The sequence below is a fragment of the Nicotiana tomentosiformis genome, chromosome 2 (assembly GCF_000390325.3).
Source record: "Nicotiana tomentosiformis chromosome 2, ASM39032v3, whole genome shotgun sequence".
In the NCBI taxonomy this organism is placed as follows: domain Eukaryota; kingdom Viridiplantae; phylum Streptophyta; class Magnoliopsida; order Solanales; family Solanaceae; genus Nicotiana; species Nicotiana tomentosiformis.
Window position 1 is genome coordinate 194477863 of NC_090813.1, and position 18503 is coordinate 194496365.

Genomic DNA, 18503 nt, shown 5'->3' on the forward strand with positions numbered 1-18503 from the left:
TTCTCCCCCGCTTAGGATCATTCATCCTCGAATGGGGGTCAAAACCTATTATTAACATCTTATGTAACTCAAGTTGGTTTCATACCACGTTCGAGCAACCCCAAATTTGACTAACTCGCAAAATTTCCAAACATTTCGCCAGAGTTTCCCTTGTAACTAGGCCTATCCACCTGTCAGAGAGCCCAGAAACACACGCTAACAACATATACGTAAGCCAACGACGTAACATAATACAAAACATCACCAATTGTGGTCTCAGAAGCAATTATTTTTACCAGAACGGATCACCCTTAACATCAAATGCAAAAATCATACATAATTCATAGGAAGCAACTCTTAGAATACATAGCTATTCAAACAAGTAAGGATACCTTTCTTTATTTCTTCCTTAGTTTCCCAAGTAGCCTCTTCAACCTGTTGGTTTCGTCATAGCACTTGACGGAGTCAATCTTAACTTCCGAACTTATCTAACAAGGATAGCAAATAGTCGCTCCTCATAATCCAATTATCCATTAACTCCACCTTCTTACACATAGACACATGAAACACCGAGTAAACGGAGGTCAATAATAGGGAAACAACATTCTCATAGTTTGGCCTATTTTCTTCAAGACTTCATAAGGCCTAGTGTGACTACACATACTTTACCTCTATTAACAATTCACATAGCATCCTCATGGAGAACATATTGAGAATAACCCGTTCACTTTCTTCAAATCTAAATTTCCATTCCAAACACCCAAACTAAACCTTTGGCAACCTCCAACAATTACTTTAAGATGTGCTAGCTTGAATATTACCATAAAACTTCCTATCCAATATATTTGATCACGAGATAATGCTTCTTCTTTGACATGTTTGAGCCTTCAACCCCCACTGTTTTCTATAAATATGAACAACGAGGTTCGAGATTGGCTAAAATTATTCAAAAATCCATCAAGGTACTGAGCACGATATTACAGGAGGTTATATCCTAAGAGACATGAAGGTTACTACCAATAGTGCTGATATTGTTAATCATTGTGATGACATCATTGATTCGACACATGAGGCATAGAGTTGCCTAGTAGGCATTGATAATGTAGGGACCATGTTCATGATTCTAAGATTTAAATAAATGAGTCATTTTAGACATGTGGCATATGGGAGGTATAATCGGAAGGATAAAGACATTAGCGTCAATTATTCTTGGAAAGCTATGAGTCATGAAAAGGACAACAACAATTGTTTCATTCCATACGTGCCTTGTTTGGCAATAGTAGGCCTCAAAGAGAGATAATACTTATGTGATACCAGTCACCTCCTGGAGTGTAGGGAAATATCAGTTTAACTTGAAATGAGAATATTCTAACACCCTGAATGTGATATGGGTTTCAAAATACATGAAGTTGCATTATACATGAAGTTGCATTATGCTCTAAAACACTCTCCCTTCTCTCTAAAACATCAGAATATTTGCTAAAAAATGACCCTTTGCATGTATTTAACGAAGTAGAGTCGGGTTTTAACCCTTTGCAGACCGCATATCGGTTGCATAATTGGTGTCCAAAATGACCTAAAATCTGCCTAAATCCGCGGTCACTATGTGGTCCACATAACAGTTATGCGGTCGCATAGTACACCGCATAACAATTATGCGGTCGCATAGTCGATCGCACAATTGCTTCCAACTGAGCCAATCAATTGCCTCACTCTAGGGCCATTATGCGGTCCGCAGAGTGATTCTGCGGTCGCATAATGGACCGCAGAAATGCACTTTTCTGCCAAATATTTTCCTTTACTTTCCCGTGCATTGTTCAACCCAAAAGGTCCGAGCCGCGGTGAGCAAGCTCACCGCGAAGAATTTCTATAATCCTCCAATACGTAAGCCTAGTCTGGCACCATGAAACATTATTTTCTTTGCAAATTTTTACCGGGCTTTGCACTTAAGTTCTTCAAAATTTTCCGGGATGTTACAGGCGCGCAGAGTTTGAGCAGCTGCGCTAGGGTTCTATGACCGTTTCGAAATATGCTGTCCGATTCAGTGATTTGGCTAGGCATGCATCAGCCTTGGTTGCTACTGTTCGAGAGCGGGTTCGTCGATTTATCGAGGGGCTCCACCCTAGTATCAGATTTAGTATGGCCCAAGAACTGGAGATGGACATCACATACCAACAGGTGGTGTCAGTTGCTAGTAGATTGGAGGGTATGTGGACTTGGAAAAGAGAAGAGAGGGAAGCTAAGAGACCCCAAGATTCTGGCATATATAACAATTCTCGTGCCCCAGCTACAAACCATCATGGTAGAAGCTATGTGAGCCGTCCTATTCATTTAGCACTTCTAGCTTCCAGTGGTATTCCGGCTACTCCCAGACCCCATGTTCCATATTATGCACCGCCAGTGCCTACTGTACCTCCTGTACGGGGTGCTTTCAGCAGGCAGTCTAGTTGATCAGGCCCGAGCCAGTCCCAACAACCACATCCTCCGAGGGCTTGTTTTGAGTGTGGTGACACTCGTCATATAATGAGGGATTGCCCCGAATTTTGGAGGGGTGCACCTCCACAGATTTCTCAGGCTCCACCTATTCCATAGGGCCCTCAGGCTTCTCAGGCCATGATTACTACACCCGTTGCTACTCCACCTGCACATCCAGCTAGAGGTGGAGGTCGGACAGGTAGAGGTCGCCCTAGAGGGGGAGGCCAGGACAGATATTATGCCCTTCCTGCTAGGACAGAGGCCATTGCATCTGATTCTATTATCACAAGTATTATTCTGGTCTACCATAGAGATGCATCGGTCTTATTTGATCCAGGCTCCACTTATTCTTATGTGTCATCTTATTTTGCCCCGTATTTGGGCGTATCCCGTGATTCTTTGAGTTCTTATGTTTATGTATCTACACCCGTGGGTGAATCTATTATTGTTGACCGCGTGTATCGATCGTGTTTAATTGTTATTAGTGGTTTTGAGACCAAAGCTGATTTAATTATTGCTCAGTATGGTGGATTTCAATATTATTTTGGGCATGGACTGGTTGTTGCCCTATCACGCTATCCTTGATTGTTACGCCAAGACAATGACGTTGGCTATGCCAGGTCTACTGCGGCTAGAGTGGAGAGGTACCTTGGATCATGTTCCTAGCAGAGTTGTTTATTTTCTTAAAGCCTAACGAATGGTTGAGAAGGGGTGTGATGCGTATCTGGCCTATATGAGAGATGTTAGTGTTGATACTCCTACCATGGAGTCAGTTCCTGTAGTAAGGGATTTTCCTGATGTATTTCCAGCGGATCTTCTGGGTATGCCACCTGACAGGGATATTGACTTTGGCATTGATTTGTTACCGGGCACTCAGCCCATTTCTATTCCACCATATCGTATGGCCCCAGCAGAGTTGAAAGAATTAAAAGAACAGTTATAGGAGTTGCTTGATAAGGGCTTCATTCTCCTCAGTGTATCGCCTTGGGGTGCTCATGTCTTATTTGTGAAGAAGAAGGATGGTTCTATGCGGATGTGTATTGATTACCGCCAGTTGAACAAGGTTACAATGAAGAACATGTATCCATTACCACGTATTGATGACCTATTTGATCAGCTTCAGGGTGCCAGAGTATTCTCTAAAATTGACTTGCGTTCAGACTATTATCAGTTGAAGATTCGGGAACCCGATATCCCGAAAACTGCTTTTAGGACTCCGTATGATCATTATCAATTCCTTGTAATGTCATTTGGGCTGACCAACGCCCTAGTAGCATTTATGCACTTAATGAATAGTATATTTTAGCCCTATCTTGATTCTTTCGTCATTGTGTTTATTGATAACATTCTGGTGTATTCCCGGAGTCGGGAAGATCATGAGCAACACCTGAGGACTGTGCTTCAGACTTTGAGAGAAAAGAAGTTATATGCAAAATTTTCAAAGTGTGAATTCTGACTTGATTCAGTGGGATTTTTGGGCCATATAGTTTCGTGCGAAGGGATCAAGGTAGATCCGAAGAAGATTGAAGAAGTGCAGAGTTGGCCCAGACCATCATCAGCTACTGAGATCCAGATTTTTCTTAGTTTGGCGGGGTATTATCGCTGATTTGTAAAAAGGGTTTCTCTTCTATTGCTGCACCTATGACCAAATTGACCCAGAAGGGTGCTCCGTTCAAGTGGATCGAGGAATGCGAGGAGAGCTTCCAAAAGCTCAAGATAACTTTGACTACAGCTCCAGTATTGGCATTACTTACAGGTTCATGGTCTTATATTGTGTATTTGATGCGTCGCGTATTGGTCTCGGTGCAGTGTTGATGCAAGACGGTAGGGTGATTGCCTACATGTCCAGACAGTTAAAGGTACATGAGAAGAATTATCCGGTCCACGACCTTGAGTTAGCAGCTATTGTTCATGCCTTGAAGATTTGGCGGCATTATTTGTACGGTGTCCATTGTGAGGTCTACACCGATCACCGGAGTCTACAATATCTGTTTAAATAGAAGGATGTTAATTTGCGGCAGCGGAGATGGTTGGAGTTGCTTAAGGATTATGATTTCACCATTCTCTATTATCCCCGGAAGGCCAATGTAGTGGCCGATGCCTTGAGTCATAAGGCGAAGAGTTTGGGCAGTTAGCATATTTACCTGTAGCAGAGAGGACTTTAGCCTTGGATGTTTAGGCCTTGGCCAACCAGTTTGTTAGATTGGATGTTTTCGAGCCGAGACGAGTTTTGGCTTGTGTGGTTTATCAGTCTTCTCTTTATGATCGTATCAGGGAGCGTCAGTATGATGACCCCCATCTGCTTGTCCTTAAGGATAATGTTCAGCACGGTGATGCCAAGGAAGTCACTGTTGGAGATGATAGTGTAATACGAATGCAGGGCAGGCTATGTGTGCCTAATGTAGATGGTTTGCGTGATTTGATTCTCCAGGAGGCTCACAGTTCGCGGTACTCCATTCATCCGAGTGCTGCAAAGATGTACCAGGACTTGAGACAACTCTATTGGTGGAGGCGAATGAAGAAAGACATAGTATAATATGTATCTCGGTGCCTAAATTGCCAGCAGGTGAAGTATGAGCATCAACGGCCGGGTGGATTGCTTCAGAAGTTAGAGATTCTATAATGAAAATGGGAGCAGATCACTATGGATTTCGTTGTTGGGCTCCCACGGACTCAGAGGAAGTTCGATGCAGTTTGGGTGATTGTGGATAGGTTGACCAAGTCAGCCCATTACATTCCTGTAGTTACTACTTACTCTTCAGAACAGATGGCTCAAGTCTATATTGGCGAGATTGTCAAACTTCATGGCGTACCGGTATCTATCATCTCTGACCGGGGTACGCAATTTACATCACAGTTCTGAAAGGCAGTACAACGTGAGTTGGGTACTCGGGTAGAGTTGAGTACAACATTTCACCCTCATACAGACGGGTAGTCTGAACGCACTATTCAAATACTGGAGGATATGCTTCGTGCGTGTGTGATAGATTTTGGGGGTGCTTGGGATCAGTTCTTACCACTTGCGGAGTTTGATTACAACAACAGCTTCCAGTCGAGCATTCAGATGGCTCCGTATGAGGCCTTGTATGGTAGGCGGTGCCGATCTCCAGTGGGTTGGTTTTAACCGGGCGAGTCTAGGCTATTGGGTACAGACTGGGTTCAGGATGCCTTGGAAAAGGTTAAATTGATTCAGGATCGACTTCGTACAGCCCAATCTAGACAGAAGAGTTATACGGATCGGAAGGTTGGTGATATTGCATTCATGGTTGGTGAGCAGGTCTTGCTCCGGGTTTCGCCTATGAAGGGTGTTATGAGGTTCGGGAAGAAGGGCAAATTGAGCCCTAAGTATATTGGGCCTTTTGAGATTCTTGAGAGAGTTGGGGAGGTGGCTTATAGACTTCCACTACCACCTAGTCTCTCTGCAGTTCATCCAGTGTTCCATGTTTCCATGCTCCGGAAGTATCACGGCGATCCGTCTCATGTGTTAGACTTCAGCTCAGTCCAGTTGGGCAAGGATCTATCTTATGTCGAGGAACCAATGGCCATTTTGGACAGACAGGTTAGAAAGCTTAGATCAAAGAACATAGCTTCGGTGAAGGTGCAGTGGAGAGGTCAGCAAGACGGAGAAGCTACTTGGGAGACTGAGCAGGAGATGCAGAGCAAATATCCACACCTATTTGATACTCCAGGTATAATTCTAAACCCGTTCGAGGACAAACGATTATTTTAAAAGGGGGAGGATGTAACGACCCGGCCAGTCGTTTTAAAAGTTGTATCCCCATTCCCCTATTTACTGCTTATTTTGTGCTTTATAAATGTTATGTGACTTGTCGGGGTAGTCGGTTCAGGTCCGGAGAGATTTTAGAATGAATTGGAACACTTAGTTCTAAAGTTTAAAACTTAAGTTGAAAAGGTTGGCTAGATGTCGACTTATATGTAAATGACCCCGGAATAGAATTTTGATGATTCCAACAGCTCCGTATGGTGATTTTTGAAATTAGGAGCGTGATCGGAATTTTATATGGAAGTCCGTAGTTAAATTAGGCTTGAAATGGCTAAAATAGGAATTTAAGTTTGGAAGTTTGACCGGGGAGTTGACTTTTTGATATCGGGGTTGGAATCTAGTTCCGAAAATTTTCAAAGCTCCGTTATGTCATTTATGACTTGTGTGCAAAATTTTAGGTCAATCGGACTTGATTTGATAGGTTTCGACATCGAATGTAGAAGTTGAAAATTCTTAAGTTCCTTAAGCTTGAATTGGGGTATGATTTGTGGTTTTAGCATCATTTTATGTGATTTGAGGTTACAAATAAGTTCGTATGATATTTTAGGACTTGTTGGTGTATTTAGTTGAGTTCCCGAGGGTCTCGGGTGAGTTTCGGATGGTTAACGGATCAAAAGTTAGACTTAACAGCTGTTGTAATTTTTCTGCTGGAAATTCGATGGCTGAAATCGAAGCCATGATCGAGCCCATGGTCGAGGGCCAGGATCGAGGTCCATGATCGAGGCCATGATCGAGGGCCAGGATCGAGGGCAGCCTGGATAGAACTTTAAGTTATAAAGCAGGGGACTTCGTCCCATTTTCTATTTTTGATAAATTGGAGCTTAGGGAAAGGCGATTTTTGGGAGATTTTCAGAGAAAACATCGGGATAAGTGTTCTTAACTCAATTATGGTTAGATTACCCGAATCCATCATTTGTTTTCACCATTTAATTAGTGTTTTGAGATTGAAATTTGGGAAAATTTTAGAAATCTCATAGAAACGATTTTTTGAGATTTCGGTATCGATTCGGAGTTGGATTTGAGTGAAACTGGTATGGTTGGACTCGTAATTGAATGTGTTGTTGGATTTCGTAACTTTCGTCGGATTCCTAGACGTGGCTCCTGCTGGCGATGTTTGAGTTAATTTCGAATTTTTATTGAAAATGTAGTATTTTCTTGTCACGACCCAAATCGATGGGCCGTGATGGGCACTCGGTACCTTACTCAACTGAGTACCAATATAACGTATCTTTCTTATTACATCATCATATACACGTGACATACAGGCCTAATAGGCTAACATCATCATTTATAAACTGAAAACATAGGCCGACAAGGCAGTACAATCTTTCACGTACACGGCATATGTCTACAAGCCTCTAAGAGTACATAATTGTCATAAGGGTCGGAAGAGAACCCCGCCATACCAAACCATACACATCTAAATCATACTGACCAAACAAGAAACTCCGGAGCAAATAGAGTGCACCAGTATCTTCTGCTGAGCTGATCGCCTACTTGGAGGACTCTCGACCTGTCTATCGAGACTTGCAGGCATGAAATGCAGCATCTCCAGGAAAACGGGACGTCAGTACAAATAATGTACCGAGTATGTAAGGAATGAAAATCAGTAAATAATAGACATGAGAGAAACATGGAGTAAAAGACTCGACATGTACGCCTATATAGTTTTATGAATCATTTCATTTTTATAATGTCATGCATATGCGTATAAATGTCATACCATGCATAGGTATATGTATTCATAACATCATCAAGCCTCTGAGGGCATCCTATTATATCATTTCAGCCACTGTGGGAAAATCATCAATGTATACCAGCTGATCAGGTGGTGGTGCGTATATAACGCCGTAACCTTTTTCCATATCCCATATCCATATAATATACATATATACGCGAATATAACGCCATCTGGTCATGGGTCAATGTACATGTATAAATGCATGAAATGCATAAGAAATACGTTAATAAGATTTTCTCGGAATGCCATAAAAATCAATATACCTTTCGGCTAAACTTTATCAAATACGTATTTTTGTGAGACTCATGAAAAGAAGATATAATAATAATTCACACGGGGAAATAAAAAATATAGACACCCCTAGTATTTCTATGAATAGAGTCATTTATGAAAGTTGCGTATTTTGCTCGTTTTATTTTCATTAGTTGGATCATGCCAAAAAGAAAGAAGGGATAGCCTTAACATACTTGGAGTACATTCTCTCGACAATCCCTCTAACACACGTCAATTGCGATAAAACACGTAACGACGGATCAAGGTAGGGGAAAATTCGTATGATATCCTTGAGAAAGATTGTACCGTGCTCTCTTAGAATTGCATCTCGACCAATCCGGATTTGCGCTTCTTTTTCCTTTTCGTGCTTGTACACTCAACATAGTGTACATTTAGAGATACTATTCAAATAGAAGCTAAGTTTCTCACAACAAGCTGGACAAAGAAGTTGGCTTTTAGGCAAAGTATCATCCGTTGCTTAGCAAACAGAAGACCATTATGAAAATCTTACTTAAAAGATGTATGATAATCTTCTTATCTATGAGGTTTTGTGGGCCCCCATTTTGGGGATGACTTTCGGCCAAAAGCCCCATAATTAAGCCACCTAGATACTAATTTACCTAGTCACTATAAGGATTGTCAAGCAATCCAACTTGCTGCCACATTTTGCACTTAAACTTATCCAAACTTTCACCACTTTTTCTTAATCAACTGATTAATCCATCACTAATCCAATAATTAATCAATTATCCACATAATTAAGAATTATCTCAAATTATTTCAAATACTACTCACATAATTAGTCATGTGGTACCTTGTATGGCACTAATCCTAAAATACCGGGTATTGTAGCTCGGACCGTATTTTATCCCAAATCGGCAACCTTCGATGAAATTTATTTTCTTCGATTTTCTTACCCTCTCATCTTCACGAATTCACTCATAACTTGTTTGAAATAGCATAATGCTTATAAGCTCAAAATAATCTCATTTCCGAACTTACAACGATTAACTTACGACGAAACTTTAACGTACGAAAATACGGGATGTAATATCTCATTTTCGGGCTTTCATCAATTTACTCATGGCGTACTTTTATGTACGAAAACATGGGGTGTAACATTTCTGATGAAATTAATTTCTATAATTTTTGTTGACTGTATCAAATTATTTTGGCTAGATTCGAGCCATTCAGAGTTGGATAATTGAGGAAAATGCCTACTTGTGGATTAAATTGGAGCAAGTCGAGGCAAGTGACTTGTCTAACTTTGTGTGGGGGAAATTTTCCCTAGGATTGGTATTGATGTGATAATTATAATGTGTTGAAAGTCGTATACACGAGGTGACGAGTGTGTATACAGGTTAAATGTAGAAAACTCTGGTTTTTAAATTGTGTATATCTCTGTCACACATTAATTAAATTATTTTATCCGATTATATTCATCATCATTGATCTATATTATATTCCTAAATTTGCCTAACATTTTTGCTACTAATTGGTTTTACCCGTTTAGTCGAAACTTTGCTTTCTTTTATTCTGTACATTATTTGAAGGTTGAATTTTTTTAAATTAAATATTATTAAAAATGAAGTATTTTACATTTAATAATTGGATGTTAAGTCAAGATGTTAAATTTGAGAAAATTTTATTTTTGCTGAATATTTTGTGAAGATTTTTGTATTCATTGTGATTGAGCCGTGAGCTCCGTATTGTGGAAATAATAGATATTATTTTGCTGAATATTTGGTGAAGACTTTCGTATTTACTATGATTGAGCCGTGAGCTCCTTATTGTGGAAAACTATTCTGGTTGTTGATTTATTTTGGCAAGTTGAAATATTTAGACACTTGAGGTGCAAATTATGATATATTGATACGCATGCGGTAGTATAAGATCTGGGTATTGAAACGCATGATATGAGATAAGAGTGGCTTGATTCGCGTGGCTAGTAGGGGGACTACTAGAAGTCATGCGGTGTGATAAGGGTGGCTAAAACGCGAGATGCTATTTCGGGAAAAATATTTTTTTTAAAATTAAATGTGAAGGCTCCCGCGGTGATATAAGGAAATGAGATGTTGTGAATTTATTTATGATTTTGGACTATGAGGCGGCACCTCGGAAGCGCCCTTGTTGATATTTCTTTATGGCTGCATTTGCCTTTGATTAATGTCGTGATTTTCTTAAAGTTGAAAATTTCTGTTTTCCTACCGTAAGGTATTACTTGCCATTATTCTGTGAAATTTGATGGTGACATACTACTTACTTGATTCATTTCCATTGTCATTTATTGTTATTATATTGTGAAATATGTCGCGCCCCCATTTTCTCGCGAAATCGGATTTCGACATTTGACAACTCTTTTAAAAAGGGAGGAAGGTGATTCTAAGGTACGCACGTACTGGCGACTATTTCTTGTTTCTGCATTCAAAAGAAAATAGTGAGTTTTGCGGGGGAGGTTGGTTCGTGCCTTTGTCTGCTTGCTTTACTCTGTTCCTCATTGAAATCATGTCCGAGTTACCATGGGTAGCATCTGGCTAAGAATAAATTTTTTGAAAAATATGCATGCATAGTTATTCAAAACATAGTAATATGCAATTTAAAAATTGATTAGATGAACCGGTAACTGTGACACGATCAAAGACATTGCGACCTTCTTGCCAAAGAACTTTAAGGGTCCTCCTCAAAATTCTGCCCCAGTTATCTAGACAAATTTCTGGCTGTTTCGCATGCGGTGCCGTTGGTTGAACTTGCTCCGGAATTTTTAGGGTCCTCCTCAAAATTCTACCCTAGTTTCCGATTAAGGGGAAAATGAAATCTTATTGAATTGTGACCGAACCCACAGGGCTGCCTACGTATCCCCTCTTAAACTGGAATCAAGTCAAGCGTAGTTCAATTACATCATATGAAGAAATGTAAACAGTTTAAACATAATATCTTTTGACTGCATCTGAGTTGATAGGCTTTGGCCAAATTTCTCTATCCATTTCTGCGAGTATGAGCGCTCCTCCTGTTAGTACCCTGTGAACCATGTAGGGTCCTTGCCAATTGGGTGAGAATTTTCCTTTGGCTTCATCCTGATGTGGAAAGATCCGTTTCAGCACCAGCTGCCCCGGTGCGAACTTTCTAGGTTTGACCCTTTTGTTGAAAGCTCTGGACATTCTGTTTTGATAGAGCTGGCCATGACACACTGCATTCATTCTTTTCCCGTCAATGAGAGCTAGTTGTTCATAGCGGCTCTTTATCCATTATACATCACTGAGTTCAGCTTCTTGTATGATTCTCAAAGAAGGGATTTCTACCTCGGCAGAAATAACGGCTTTAGTACCGTAGACCAATAGGTAAGGAGTTGCCCCGGTTGACGTGCAGACTGTGGTACGGTATCCCAATAAGGCGAATGGTAACTTCTCGTGCCACTATTTGTGATTCTCTACCATCTTCCTTAGTATCTTCTTGATATTCTTGTTAGCGGCCTCCACGACTCCATTCATCTAGGGTCGGTATGCTGTGGAGTTTTTGTGCTTGATTTTGAAGGTTTTGCCCATGGATTTCATTAGATCACTGTTGAGATTGGCGGCATTGTCCTGGAACCCCGAATCAACAAAAAATATGATCCCTGACAAAATCTACGATGACTTTCTTGGTTACAGCTTTGTAAGATGCAACTTCAACCTACTTTGTGAAATAGTCGATGACCACTAGAATGAACCTGTGCCCGTTTGAAGCGGTGGGATCGATTGGTCCAATGACATCCATTCCCCAGGCAGAAAAAGGCCAAGGTGCACTGGTTGCATTAAGTTCATTTGGAGGTACCTGTATCATATCTGCGTGTATCTGGTACTGATGACATTTCTAGACATACCAGATGCAGTCTGTTTCCATAGTCATCTAAAAGTATCTGGCTCTGAGTATCTTCTTGCCTAGGACGAAACCATTCATATGTGGGCCACAGGTTTCGGCGTGTATCTCTTCAAGTAGTTTGGAGGCTTCTTTGGCGTCAACACACCGTAATAGCCCTAGATCTGGAGTTCTTCTATATAGAATTCCTCCACCTTGGAAGAAATGATTAGACAACCTCTGAAGTGTGCGTTTCTGGGTGTGGCTTGCATGCTCTGAATATTCTTCTTTTGTCAAATATTCCCTGATATCATGGAACCATGGATTCCCATCTGTTTCTTCTTCAACATGAGCACAGTAAGCCGGCTGATTATGGATTCTTACCAGAATAGGATCGATGAAGTTCTTGTTCGGGTTTTGTATCATGGAGGACAAAGAAGCCAATGCGTCTGCAAACTCATTCTGGATTTTCGGGACATGTCTAAACTCTATCTTCATGAATCTCTTCATCATCTCTTGCACATGATATAGATATGGTAATATCTTGGTATTCTTTGTAGCCCATTCTCCATGCACCTGATGTACCAGCAGATCTGAATTGCTAATTACTAGTAATTCCTGGATATTCATGTCAACAGCCATATTGAGCCCCAATATGCAAGCCTCATATTCTGCCATATTATTGGTGCACAGAAATCTGAGTTTCGTGGATACCGAATAATGTTGACCTGTTTCTGACACCAAAATGGCTCCAATACCCACTTCTTTGAAGTTTGCGGCTCCATAAAAAAACATTCTCCACCCATTATAGGCTTCAGAGATATCCTCTCCTACGAATGATACTTCTTCATTAGGAAAATACGTTTTTAGTTGTTCGTATTCTCCTCATACAGGATTTTTTGCAAGATGATCCGCTAATGCTTGTCCTTTAACCGCCTTCTGAGTCACATAGACAATGTCGAATTCACTCAACAATATCTGCCATTTTGCCAGCTTCCCTGTAGGCATGGGTTTCTGGAAGATGTACTTCAGAGGGTCCATCCTTGATATGAGATATGTGGTATAGGCACAGAAGTAGTGCCTCAGTTTCTGGGCTATCCAGGTCAAAGCATAGTAGGTGCATTCCAGCAGAGAATATCGTGCTTTGTAAGGTGCGAACTTTTTGCTCAGATAATATATGGCCTGTTCTTTTCTCCCTGTCTCGACATGTTGTCCCAAGACACAACCCAAAGCCCCATCTAGTACGGAAAGGTAGAGTAATAGTGGTCTACCAGGCTCTGGAGGGACTAGGATTGGTGGTGTGGACAAGTATTCTTTGATTTTGTCAAAAGCTTTTTGGCAATCTTCAGTCCAACTGGTTGCGGCATCCTTCTTGAACATTTTGAAAATCGGCTCACATATTACAGTTGATTGTGCTATGAAGCGGTTGATATAGTTGAGACATCCTAAAAAACTCATCACGTCTTTCTTGTTCTTTGGAGGCGGCAAATCCTGGATAGTCTTGACCTTTTATGGGTCTAGCTCAATTCCTCGGCGGCTGGCAATGAACCCTAATAACTTTACCACGGGGACCCCGAAGGAACATTTTGCGGGATTCAATTTCAAATTGTACCTCCAAAGCCGATCAAAAAATTTCCTCAAGTCTGCTATGTGATCTGTACTCTTGTTGGATTTGATGATGGCGTCATCCACATATACCTCTATCTCCTTGTGTATCATGTCGTGGAAAATACTTGTCATGGCCTTCATATAAGTGGCCCCATCATTCTTTAGACCAAACGACATCATTTTATAGCAGTACACCCCCCATGGTGTGATAAAAGCCGTCTTTTCGGCATCCTCTTCATCCATCGAGATCTGATGATATCCCGCGAAGCAATACATAAAGGATTGGAGTTCATGCTTGGCTCAATTGTTGATCAGTATATGTATGTTGGGTAACGGGAAATTATCTTTGGGACTTGCTCTGTTTAGGTCCCGAAAATCGATGCATACTCTGACTTTCCCATCCTTCTTCGGAACTGGCACAATGTTAGCCAACCAAGTTGGATATTCAACCACTCTGAGAACCTTAGCTTTGATCTGTTTGGTGACTTTTTCTTTGATTTTCAAACTCATATCTGGCTTGAACTTTCTGAGCTTCTACTTTACTGGCGGACACCTTGGATTGGTAGGTAGCTTGTGAGCCACTATGGACGTGCTCAACCCGGTCATATAATCATATGACCATGCGAAAATGTCTTCATACTCTCTTAAGAAATGAGTGTACTCTTTCTTCTCTGATGGTGACAAGTGAATACTTATGCGAGTTTATTTGATGGTTTCAGAATCTCCTAAGTTGACTACCTCAGTCTCGTCCAGATTGGACTTAGGTTTGTTCTCAAAATTCTCAACTTCTTTGACGATTTCCTCAGGTATCACATCTTCTTCTTCTATCTCTTTCGAGTCACTATCCTTATATTGCGTTGTCTCATTATATGTCACAGTCGTTGGTTCATCAAGGAAAGAAATAGTAATACTGTAGAGAGAAAAATATGAAAGATAATAATAATAAAACATCAAGCCATTGATAAGTATTGAAACGTCAAACAAAGAAAATTTTAATGACTTCAAACAATGTTTTCTAAAGCAAAATACTGAAAGGAAATAAAAAATATTTTAAACAAAAATGCTCAAAAGGAATTGTTTTCAAAATGAATGACACTGGCAGCCATACTACCCCGGGACTCATCGGGCCCTGGATGGTGTGGCAGTCCAGTTCCTGAGAACAAATCCCTTCTCCACTGTCTAGATGACGAGGCCTTATTCCTCCTCCTCCTCAACTATCACACTGAAATCTATGTCTTCATCTTCCAAGAACAGATTCCTTAAGCCATCTAGAACTTCATCTTCTTCAGACCCCCACATCATGTCGGCCTGATGAAAGGATTAGTTCAAATGTGGTACCGGCTGCTCAAGAGGGTAATAAGGACCATGCCATGGCGGCGACCAATCGTCATACTCTTGCCAAGTGTACTGATATCCAAGTCCAAAGGTCGTGACGTGCCGTTTTAGCTGTATTGGTTTGGTAATACCTTGGAGGTTCTTCCCGAGCCCTTTACCGGGTTCATACCCTGCCCACTCTAGTATGCTTTCTATTTTTCTGCTCCACCACTTGTCTTTCTCAATTGCATTGACGCACTCGATGCGATGCTAAGTCTCCCCACCTAACTTCCTTCTATTTTCCACGACCGGAACAGTTTGGTTGGTATAAATGGGATTACTCTCGTCTTCATGAATGATCACCTCCTGATGATTCCATTCAAACTTTACAGCTTGGTGCAAAGTAGAAGCCACGGCCCCGGCGACATGTATCCAAGTTCGTCCCAACAACAAATAGTATGAGGCGGATATGTCTAGCACTTGAAATTCAACATCAAACAAAGTAGGGCCCTTCTGTAAGCATAGATTGTTTTCCCCAATTGTGGCCCTTTGAGACCCATCGAACGCCTTCACATTCATAATCCCTACTCGTATTTCATGCAAACCTTTACCCAACCTTTTCAGAGTAGTCAACGGACATATGTTGAGACTGGACCCTCCATCTATCAAAACCCTGGCAATGAATTTATCCTCGCATTGTACCATGATGTGCAATGCCCTGTTATGGCTTAATCCCTCTGGTGGCAGTTCGTCTTCATGAAAGGTAATCTTGTGGCTCTCCAGTACTTGCCCTACCATGTTAGCCATCTCCCCACTGGTGATATTTTTAGGTACATAAGCTTTATTCAATACCTTCATCAAGGCATTCCTATATGCCTCAGAATTCTACAGTAATGATAGGACGGATATCTGAGCAGGAGTTTTGTTCAGATGTTCTACCACAAAATATTCTCTTGCTTGAACCTTTCTCCAAAGATCATCCGGGCCAGTTTCGATGATGGGTTGCTTGGAGGCAGCTTCTCTACTCGTTCCTCCCAAATTCTCAGGTGTATAAATTCTACCAGTCCTGGTCATCCCTTGTGTTGCACCAGATTCTTCCATTTTTGCTTTTCCTTTCCTCCTGGATTTTGCAGCATAGTCCCAGGGTACAACATTGGATTTAAATGGCGGTGTGGATGCTACCGTCACAGTGAAGGGTGTGGTTACTTCTATTTCGAATGGATCAGGTGCAGTTGCAGGTGTTGTTTCCACCTCGAACTAGGTTGTTGCGGCTACTTCAACTTCAACTGGTGGCTGTATCTATACCATAATAGGAGTAAGAGTGACCGCAGGTTTCTTTGGGTTATCCCCTTCTCGAATAATCCCAATCGACCCTTCTAGGTCCCATTCTTCATCAGTCTCTATCATATTTACTCCCTCGCCCCTATGATCCGGGAGGGGATTGTTGTGGACGTTAGGTGCAACCTCCTTTGCTTGTATAACCTTGGTATCAATTAGTGTCTGGATCTTGTCTTTCAGGATGCGACATTCATCAATGGTATGACCTTTCATGCCAGAGTAGTAGGCACATATTTTATTTGGATTGACCCATTGAGAAGAGTTTTCCATGGCAACATCGGGAATATGGGTGACATATCCAGCAGCTTTCAATCTCTCATATAATTGATCGATGGGATCAGCAATAGGGGTGTATTGTCTGGGTGGCCTGCGGTCGAAATTTGGTCTGGGTTTCTGATAGTTTTGGCGGGCTGGCGGTGAGTGATAATATGCTGGGTGGGTGTTATAAGTGTGGTAGGTAGTGGCAGGTTGTGGATATCTGGGAGGTGAAGGCTGATATGTGGGTGGAGGTGTTTGGTATGTAAGAGGAGATTTTGGACCTTGGGCTACCATCACGGCCCCTACTTCTTTCCTCTTGGATATACCCCCTGACTGCAATGCTTTGTTTGTAGCCTGTAATTCCTCAAAATTAGTTACCATTCCGCTCTTGATCCCTTCTTCAATCCTTTCCCCCAATTTGATGATGTCGGAGAATTTGTGATTCTCGATAACCATTAACCTTATGTAGTATTGTGGAACCTGGGTCCGTACGAAGAACTTGTTCATCTGCTCTTCTTCTAATGCCAACCTTACTTTCGCAGCTTCCGATATCCATCGAGTAGCATACTTGCAGAAAGTCTCCGTTGGCTTCTTCTTGAGATTCTGTTTATAGAAGATGTTTGGTGCATTCTCCGTATTAAACCTGCATCGATCCATGAAATCCGATGCCATGCTTACCCAACTAACCCACTTCTTGGGATTTTGACTGATGTACCAAGATAGGGCATCCCCAGTGAGACTTCTTATGAACAGCTTCATGCGAATCCTCTCATCCTTTCCAACTCCTACGAGCTTGTCATAGTATGTCCTTAGATGTACCTTTGGGTCACATGTTCTGTCAAACATCTCGAACTTAGGAGGTTTGTAACCCTTCCGGCAGTTCTGCGTCTGGCTGAATACACAGATCTTTATAATTCAAACCCTCAATGCCTTTACCCCCTTCAACACCCTGGACTCGGCTTGTGAGCTTCTTAAGTTCCTCTGCCATATTCTTGATGAGCAGGTCCTTCTCGGCGGATTCCGGTGTGTATGGGGTTTGTTAAGTGGGGTATGGTAGGGGTTTTACATATATGGGGTTGTTTTGGTGGATGCCGGGGGTTCAAGTGTAGTGGTGATCATTGGTTGAATTCTGCGGATCGGGAGTAGGTTGTGGTGTATTTTGAGGAGTATAGTAGGTAGTAGTTTGTGGATACTGAGTTGGAAGATGTTGGTGTTGAGGAGGAGTTGGTACTGGTGGAGGATTAGGATTTTGATGAGGTGTGGGGGGATTTTGTGGATGTTAGTTTGGTGTGTTTTGAGGAGGTGCTGGGTTCTGGGCGTTTTGCTGGTTAATATCTGGGACGTTTAAGGTGAGGGAGAGGTTTGCCAAGTTGCGGACCTGCTCAAGTTCCCCTTGTAATTCCAGTATATTCTGCTCCAGCCATAGAACCAAATCATTCTGTGCTGGAGTACTCCGACCATCTGAAGTTTCAACATTTTCTACATGCGCCGCAGCGTTATCTTTCCTGAAACCACTCATGTCATCCATCTTAGCCTTTCCCTTACTTTTAGGATCACTTGGAGGAGGAGGAGGTAGAGGACCTCTGGATCTAGTATGATATGCTGATGATGCCAGTATGCACGAACCAACCTTAGGGGATGGTAATAATCAAAACAAAGAAAAAAGAAAAAAGGTAAACAAGTCAGTAGGGAATTTTGGGAACGATATTTGCAGTATTTAAACATGTATCATAAATCCGCGTCCTAATTTTGGGCACCTCATTGTGCCTGAGCTAGGCCTAGCGACATGTAGATTTGGTGAAAATTAATGCCGATAATTGCCTCATTTCATTAATGTCATAAATAAGTCAAAACCTCTAAAATGACAATAATAAAAAAGGAGTTGCTAATGGCATTTGC

The 18503-nt window shown here is 41.5% G+C and overlaps 2 protein-coding genes across 2 annotated transcripts; both read right to left on the reverse strand.

The window, feature by feature from the left end:
• Positions 1-12137: 12137 nt before the first annotated feature.
• On the reverse strand, positions 12138-12764 carry LOC138906335 (uncharacterized). The gene has a single exon (XM_070194873.1). The coding sequence runs from the start codon at positions 12762-12764 to the stop codon at positions 12138-12140; it is 627 nt and encodes a 208-aa protein (XP_070050974.1).
• Positions 12765-16307: 3543 nt separating this feature from the next.
• On the reverse strand, positions 16308-18132 carry LOC108944345 (uncharacterized). Its single transcript, XM_070194874.1, has 2 exons — positions 17983-18132; positions 16308-17492 (listed from the first exon to the last, which is right to left on the reverse strand). Exons 1-2 carry the CDS (start codon positions 18130-18132, stop codon positions 16308-16310), a joined length of 1335 nt encoding a protein of 444 aa, XP_070050975.1.
• Positions 18133-18503: the final 371 nt, after the last annotated feature.